The sequence below is a fragment of the Lycium barbarum genome, chromosome 6 (genome assembly GCF_019175385.1).
Source record: "Lycium barbarum isolate Lr01 chromosome 6, ASM1917538v2, whole genome shotgun sequence".
Classification (NCBI taxonomy): Eukaryota; Viridiplantae; Streptophyta; class Magnoliopsida; order Solanales; family Solanaceae; genus Lycium; species Lycium barbarum.
In genome coordinates, this window is record NC_083342.1 from 99,324,304 (window position 1) to 99,333,728 (window position 9,425).

The following is a 9,425-nucleotide window of genomic DNA, read 5'->3' on the forward strand; positions in this document are numbered from 1 at the left end:
GGACACGTGGATCAATATGACTGAATAATGAGATTATATGTAAAATTAAGAAAGATAATTATAAAGAAAGATAAAGATTTAAAGCAATAGCCTGAGCCTTGGAAAAGCTTTTGAGCTAGAGTCTCCGGGCAAGCGAACAATCAGATCTTAGCTTAGTAGAACAAAAACAATTAGGGACTAAGAGCAAAATAAGAGTAAGGTAATTCTTGTATATATTTTTAGATGATCCTTACAATGAGATGAACGCATCTATTTATACTAGAATGGGGTGCATAACCCAGAAATCACGACCTCTTCATTGCCAATATTAATGCTAAAGGTAATAAAGGGTAATAAAGGAATTTAATGCTATGACAATGAATGGAAATGAAAGGAAATAATGCACATTTAATACCGGAGGAAGACTTGGGATTTCTTGTAACGGTTGCACATTAAATGACGTCTGACCGGTGAGTTGGGCAAACTTCTCCGGACCCTTTGTAGTTTCTGTCTCCGGTAGCGGCTTCCAGGTTACTTCTCCGGAGCGTCGTTACGCTTTTTCGGAGCCCCTCGCTTGCTGGATCAAATCTAATATGTCACTATCGCCACGTGTCATTCTTTGATACATCCACTTGGTGTCAACGGATTTTACCCAATACAACACGATCAAATCATATTCGTACATTGTACATATCTTTAGTTTAAGACCATAAAATTCAAAAGTCTTCTTTTCTTTCTTAAACTTTGTGTTGTTAAAATATCGCACATCGGTGGTTTAAGGGATGGGTGGACTTCTTATATGGACTTGGAAAATCATCTCCTCATAAGCTAGCTTTTGAGATTGAGTTAGGCGCGTGATCCATTTCTTTACACGTGTCAAGTCAAAGCCAGGCCAACAAATTGAAACGAGGAAGAGTAGTTCTTGTTCATGTAAATGACACTTGAGTATATGCTATACCATCCCTCATCTCTGAAAATCTTCTAAAGGGAAGTGTTGTATGTCACGTCAACATTTTTTTTTTCAAATAGTGTAACAATCCGATATATATATATATATATATATATATATATATACACACACTTGATTCACTACTCCAAGTGTAGTCATGCTCGACACTGGAAGAGCCACTACCTCAAACGAATCTATCCTGTATCAACATATTTATCATCGAAATAAAATCGAATAATTGAAATGCAAATGATTAAGTGGATATTTCAAATGAAATAAACAACAGAAGCCCACAGTACATATCTATATGTCACCCATATTCGAATAAACTGTTAATGAGAATTACTAGACTCTAAATATATAAGTTGGGTCATAATCTAAAATAGACATAAAGGAATTACTAGCTTAAAGTGACACCATGGCTCATGTAATTGGCTCACTTAACTGAACTTTGATAAGGCCTCGAACAGGATAAGAGTCGATCGGTAACTACACTAACAGAAGGATCAGTAAACAACGAAAAATCAACAGGTCTAAGCTATGCTCCAGCAAAATCATCAACCCGCCCTGCCATCATACTCCTTAGAGTAAGTCTTTAAAATAGTGCATGAAAGCAACAACAATAGGATATATATCTAATACTCTACTGAAGAAGTAAGTAAAATATGTAGCACGCACATACAACTCTATCACATCATTTATCCAATCATGGGTCCTCGGGAGCCAAGTCTACTAGATTATTCAGTGTAAATCATGGGCCTTGTAGATTTCAACTGATCCACTTGATTGAATCATATGAGTCCTTACGGATACTAGGTATTCGATAGATCAACCACGTGATATTGATATCAACAAAATCCCCTAGCATGTACAGTACACAATACAAGTTGTATACGGGTAAAACCGAGGATATGGACATACTCGATTGCCCGATGTCAAGGTGAGGCTCGGTCAGGATACGATCGGCTTATCGAGTGTAAGGCTTCAAGCTCGATCTGTAAAGAGGCGCTAAAGCAGGTAGAAGAGGCGGTTACCACCATGAGGAGAAGACCAGAATATCCGTCCTCAGCCGGATATTTCGGCACCAATCTCGGCAATAGCTGTCAACAGATTTCTTTTCCTTACTTAGAATTGTACTAGGCTTAGGACTCTTCTATTATATAAAGAGGAGGCCCTCATTCATTGAAGGGGCGGCGATAGAAAAAAGAGAGAATTCATATACTAAGAAAGTAATAGTATCGTTTGAGTTCATTTATATTTCTTGAGGTTGCCTTTTGTTATTCATTGTGTAAGCACCCAGTCAGAAGGGTCCGACCTCGGTTCCCGATACCCGAGGCCAGTCATCATTTCACATTTGGTCAGATCTGCCTATTTTACTTACTTATTCATTTATCGTGTAATCTAATCTCGAATTGAATTAAGCCACATATCTTTGGCACCATACATAAATTTAATTGTTCTCCATTTTAAGGTTAAACAGTTTGGCGCCCACCGTGGGGCCAGAGATAGTAGTGGCATTTCAGTACAAAATTCTGGTTACACTCGATATTTTACATTTGTTATTTAAGGTTTGATTTCAGGTCAACCAGACATGTCGGACTCCCATTCCGTCAACTTTCAAGTCGAGCCAAGCCATCACGAGTATAACGACGGGGGTGTACCTAATAACAACGTACCCTCTATTAATCCTGTTCAAGACGGATCGTCGGTGGGCAACGTACCGGCCGGCGGGGATAACAAAGCTGTGCTGCAACAGCTCCAAAACCAGTTAGACATGGCTATGGCTCAATTGCAGGCCCAGCAAGAGATCACAGCGCAATTTCAGAACCGAAATCAAGCACCCGATACTGCTGAACAGACCGAGGATACGGAAGAAAGGCACGTTACTCGGAATAACGAGAACCATCTCGGGCAGAGTAGCGAGCTGATAAGAATGCTCGAGGAATTGACCAAACGAGTTGAGTCCGGTGAAAAAAAGATAGAGACGAACGATAAGAAGGTGGAGAACTACAACTCGAGGGTCGATTAGATTCCGGGGGCCCCACCGGTGTTAAAGGGATCGAATTGGAAGAAATTCGTTCAAATGACATTTTCGCCGAGTGCGGCGCCAATGAAAATCCCGAAGAGATTCCGCATGCTCGATATCCCGAAGTATAATTGGACAACGGACCCAAATGAACATGTGACTGCATATACGTGTGCTATTAAGGGCAATGATCTCGCCGATGATGAAAGGGAATCAGTACTGCTTAAGAAATTCGGGGAAACCCTGTCAAAGGGGGCAATGATTTAGTATCATAACTTGCCCGAGCATTTGATTGATTCGTTTGCCATGCTCGCTGATGCTTTTGTCAAAGCCCATGCTGGGGCCATCAAGGTCGAAACCCGAAAATCAGATTTTTTAAACGTCAAGCAGCGAGATGACGAGACCCTCCGCCAGTTTGTGGCCCGATTTCAAATGGAGTGCATGGACTTACCTCCGGTCACTGACGATTGGGCCGTTCAGGCTTTCACTCAAGGGCTCAATTCAAGAAGCTCGATCACATCTATGGAGCTAAAGGAAAATCTGATTGAATACCTGGCAATTGCCTGAGCTAATGTACACAGCAGGTATCAATCAAAGATCAGGGTCGAAGATGATAAGATACTGAAGGCCGCTTCAGTATCATGGCATTCTGGCAAAGTATATGATCGATCGAAAAGAACAATAGATTGAGATTCCAGATCATCATATGACAGATATCAACCTTACCCACCCGATCGAAGGGCGAATGGGCGCAACAGCGAATCAGGAAAAAATGATAGGAGGAATGATCGAAGGAACGATCGAGGACTAAGTAGTCATGGATTGATGAACAGAAATGCTGTCGATAGAGCCGCGGGAAATAAAGAAATTCCAAGGCTATCCGAGTACAATTTCTGCGTCGATGTAGCGACCATAGCATCGACATCTGTAACAGAGAAAAGAGGCACCCAAGGCCAATCCAATCTGATCTAGAGAAGCGGGATAAGAGCCTTATTTGCAAGTACCATTACACTCACGGCCATCGAACCGAAGATTGTCGGCAGCTGTGAGAGGAGGTTTCCTGTTTGTTTAATTTGGGACACCTTCGAGAATTTCTAAGTGAACGAGCAAAAACTCACTTCAAGAACGTGGATTCTAACAAGCAAGATAGGCCGGAAGAGCCTCAGCAAGTGATACACATGATCATAGGAGAAACGGACGTTCTCATTGGGCCGGTTGTAAAACACACCAAAATTTCCATAACAAGACAAAATCGTATTCGGAATGACGATCCGACGGTCCCATCTCGTTCAGTGACGAGGACATGGAAGGCATCGCTCAACCTCATAACGACGCGCTGGTAATATCTGTCCTTATGAATAGGTTTAGAATTAAACGTGTGCTAATTGATCCAGGTAGCTCGGCTAATATCATCCGATGGAGAGTCATCGAGCAGCTGGGACTACTGGATCAGATCGTACCAGCAATACGAGTTCTCAATGGATTCAACATGGCCTGCGAAATGACGAAGGGTGAGATCACCTTACCGATCAACACGGCAGGAACTACGCAGCAGATTTTTTTTTTTGTGATAGAGGGAGATATGGGATACAACACATTATTGGGAAGACCGTGGATTCACCTCATCAAAGAGGTCCCCTCAACTATGCATCAGGCGTTGAAATTCCTGACCTCAGAGGGGATCAAAACGATTTATGGTGAACAACAGGCAGCAAAGGAAATGTTTGCGGTCGAAGAATCTGTTAAGACTACAAAGATACCAGATTGGAATGAAGGGGAAAGTGTCACGACCTGACTAGGGGCCGCGACGAACACCCGGTGCTAGTCCACCCGGGCACCCCCCTTTAGCCTACACTTATACTTACATTTAGGTGAGCCACATAATTAGACATATATTTCTTTTCATCCATCAAACTAGTCCCATTTGGACGATAACATTTCTTATATCATCATAGGCATCTATGCCACATTAATGTATATGGGCCGACAAGGCCAACAAAATGACATACAAAAATATAGGCCGACAAGGCCGAACACGTCTAACCACATACACATGTCTACGAGCCTCTAAGAAGGTTATAGCATATCACATGAGCGGGACAGGACCCCGCTATGCCCATAATTATGTACACAAAAGAATAAGTACCCAAAAGCTGTAGCTCCGAATGAAATGGAGCTCCGCTATGTAGTCCCTGAAAATATAGCTATGGATTAAGCCTGTCTCCCTGTGCACCTGCGGGCATGACGCAACGTCCACAAACAAAAGGACGTCAGTACGAAGAATGTACTGAGTATGTAAAGCATGATCAATATCAAAATGAAAGCTTAAGAGTCAACATAAGAGATAGCATAACATGGGAGATAATAATATCGTCGTCATAGCACTTACTTGCTTTCCACAAGGACATTCCATTTCTATTGTGTATCCGTGTACATACATCCATATCCGTATTTATTTGCCTTCACATTCATTTCTATAACATATTCGTACTCATATTGATGTCATATACACACACACATATATATACTTATAGCCTTTATATAACTTTTGTGTAGCGTACCCGACCATAAAGGATCGGTGTTTCATACATACTTGGCCAACCAAGGCTCAAGGTCATACATACCTGGCCCTACCAAGGCTTCAGGGTTATCCGTACCTTCTGCAGAAGTGCGTGCGCGTTACGTAGTCATATACATACTCTATACGTATTCATATACATACATTCTACCCGGCATCATAAGCTCGGGGTCTTATCATAGCCCTTCATAGGCACCCATACATACAATAGCCCATAGGCATCTTAATCATCACATTATTCTCATCATTATTACTATCTTTGTTGTTATCATTACATCTATCTTATAGGCCTACTCGTCATGCGAGGAACTTAGTACTATCGCAGCACATCAAGCATCGTGAGCTTATTAGCTCGGTATGTCAATCATTTGAAGAAATCATAGACTCATAGAAGATTTAGACGTTAGGCCAAAGAACCATGCCTTATGAAAGAAGGGTTAGCCTTACATACCTTTTCGTTCGACTATATAGCACTTGCATGTTCTCTTTCAACACTTGCGCTTATACCTTCATTAAGGTCATACTATCGTTAGAATCGACAACTAGCATAAATGGCTAAAGCTAGAGAAAATCGGACAGCATCTCCTTTATTTATACAACATTCCTCCATATCGTAATTCAACTCCCAACGGTAGCAATACATTTACAATATCATAACAATAGCCTTTAGTCATCTACTTATCCATATTCTGAATTCACTTCCAATTTTCCATATTCAAGACCATAACACACGATTTCGTCCATTCACATACAATGCCTATTTCATGATCTTAACGTCATTTATAACCCATTCATGTCACAACACAACAACAATCATGATTTAATTCAAACTATTTCTCAAAACGTCACTATTCATCATTCATGACTCATTTTGCTATGCTCTTCTAAAATCCAAGCATTTCAACTTCCAAATACCTTAAACAACATATAAATACCATAAATCTTACCTTAGATGTTTTAGGAACAAGCCTTAGTCGAAATACTCCACTCGAGCAAAAACCCTACTTTTTCTTCATTTGGATTTCTTGACTTGGATGATCTTTAATGGGTTTGCTTACACTTGATTCACTTGTTTTGTGTTGTTGATCACTAAAAACTCTTGAAAACTTGTATCATATATGTGGAGAGATGTTTTAGAGAGAAGGGGTGTCAAGGGAAATGAAATGAAATAACCTTGGTCCCTTACATTTATTGAGCCAAAATCTGTCCCGACCAAATAAACGGACCAACATACGGTCCGTATAAATTGTACGGGCCGTATGTTTGGTCGTACAATTGGTCCAGAAAGTTTGGCCAATATGGGTTGATTATACGGTCCCAAACATACGGACCGTATAAATTATACGGCCAGTATGTTTGGCCGTATAATCCCCAGTGATCCCGAAGTTCGTTTCGTCGTTTCGTTTGATCTTCAATCCTTATGGAACCTTCTTAACACTTGTTCATCACTTCAATACCAATCCAAGGGACGTTATAACTCTTCTCCAAGACATCATTAAGCCCTTACTAACTCGTTACTCGTATTTCCTTTCCGTTACTTATCAAATACTTTGCCTTCTCTTGGCAATCCTTTCCCCCCATCTCTAACATCTTTGAACTCTCACCTAGAATCATCGAATGTCATCGCTCGCCTATGAAAACATCGCATACTTATACTCCTCACTAGTTCATTCACTTGCGTACCAACGGAAGATTTTTCGAGGTGTAACATTCTCTCCCCCTTAAGAACATTCGTCCTCGAATGTTAAAGTCTTCGGGGATTCTATAAAAATTTCGCCAGAGTTTCCTCTGTAACATGGCACTACCATCCTGTCACAACAGCCCACAATAACAATGCCTCACAGGGCAACAACATAATAGCAATAGAATTTGGCCACACACGACCCAAAAGCATAAAAGCAAAACATACATACCTTATGATCTTGACGTCTCATCTTGGATCTCTTCCAAGGGCTGAAATAACTGCGGGTATCTGGATCGCATGCTTTCTTCCGCTTCCCACGTCATTTCCTCTCGTTTACCGCTTCTCCATAGAACCTTAACTGAGGCCACCTCTTTGTTTCTAAGCCTCCGTACTTACCTATCTAGTATGACAATGGGTACTTCTTCATAGGTCAATTTATCTGTCACTTGCACATCACTTACTGGGACGATCCTGGTAGGATCTCCAATACATTTCCGGAGCATCGAGACGTGGAAAACTGGATGAACTGACTCCAAATCGGGAGGTATATCTAACTCATAGGCCACCTTGCCTATCTTGCGCACAATCTCATAAGGCCCAATATACCGGGGACTAAGCTTCCCCTTTTTGCCAAATCTCATAACGCCCTTCATTGGCGACACTTTCAAGAATACCCAGTCCTTAACTTGGAACTCTAAGTCTCTTCGACGATTATCTACATAGCACTTCTGACAACTTTGAGCCGCTAACAACCGATCTTGTATGAGCTTGACTTTCTCTATGGCTTGCTGGACCAAGTCTGGCCCTATCAACTGAGCCTCTCCTATTTCAAACCACCCAATTGGGGATCTACTTTTCCGCCCATATAATGCCTCATACGGTGCCATTTGAATGCTAGAATGATAACCATTATTGTAAGCAAATTCAATAAGTGGAAAATGATCATTCCAACTACCTCCAAAATCCATCATACATGCCCGTAACATATCTTCGAGAGTCTGGATAGTACGTTCGGCTTGCCCGTCGGTCTGTGGATGAAATGTCGTGCTAAGGCTCACTTGGGTCCCTAAACCCGCTTGGAAAGACTCCCAAAATTTAGCTGTAAACTGAGTTCCTCTGTCTGAGATAATGGATACCGGAATGCCATGGAGTCTCACTATCTCTTTAAGGTAAAGCCTTGCATAATCTTCTGCCACATAAGTCGTCCTGACTGGCAAGAAGTTAGCTGACTTTGTGAGTCTATCAACAATCACCCATACGGAATCATACTTACGTCGAGAACGGGGTAAGCCTGTAATGAAATCCATGTTAATCACTTCCCACTTCCAAGTTGGGATTTCTATAGCTTGCAACAATCCGCCCGACTTTTGGTGCTCGATTTTCACTTGTTGGCAATTAGGACATTGAGCCACAAATTCCGCTACATCTTTCTTCAACCCATTCCACCAATATACAGACTTGAGATCATGATACATTTTTGTTGCTCCGGGGTGGACAGAATAACGGGAACAATGAGCTTTTCTCAATATTTGGTGGCGTAGGCCCGCCACATCGGGAACACATAATCTGCCTCGACATCGAAGGACTCCGTCTCCTGAAATATCAAATGATGACTCCTTTCTCTGGGGGAGGGTATCTCTGTACTGCATTAGCATGGGATCCTCATATTGTCGCTCCTTCACCTTTACTACTAGCGACGAGACTACAGAATTCTGAATAGTAGTTCCCTTGTTACCTGAGTCCACTACTCGGACTCCTAGGCTAGCTAATTGCTGAAGCTCACGAGTCATTTCTCTCTTCTCCGGTCGTACATCACATAAACTTCCCATAGATCAGCGGCTAAGAGCATCAGCTACAACATTTGCCTTTCCGGGGTGATACAAGATATCAACATCATAATCTTTTAGCAACTCTAGCCATCGTCGTTGCCGAAAATTCAACTCTTTCTGCCTGAAAATATACTGAAGGCTCTTATGATCGGTATAAATATCCACATGGACACCATATAAATAATGTCTCCATATCTTTAAAGCATAAACCACTGCGGCCAATTCTAGATCGTGGGTCGGATAATTCTGCTCATGTTTCCGCAGTTGCCTTGAAGCATATGCAACCACTTTACCGTTATACATCAATACACAGCCTAGCCTAACACCTGAGGCATCACAATAAACAACATATCCTTCCAATCCCTCTGGAAGTGTCAAGA

General features: G+C 41.6%; 1 protein-coding gene across 1 annotated transcript; it reads left to right on the top strand.

Moving 5' to 3' along the window:
- Positions 1–4,257: 4,257 nt before the first annotated feature.
- LOC132644252 (uncharacterized) lies at positions 4,258–4,749 on the top strand. Its single transcript, XM_060360832.1, has one exon. It carries the CDS (start codon positions 4,258–4,260, stop codon positions 4,747–4,749), a length of 492 nt encoding a protein of 163 aa, XP_060216815.1.
- Positions 4,750–9,425: the final 4,676 nt, after the last annotated feature.

Excerpts from the sequence above, each read along its gene's own strand:
- LOC132644252 (XM_060360832.1), top strand. The coding sequence starts at position 4,258 with ATGGAAGGCATCGCTCAACCTCATAACGACGCGCTGGTAATATCTGTC.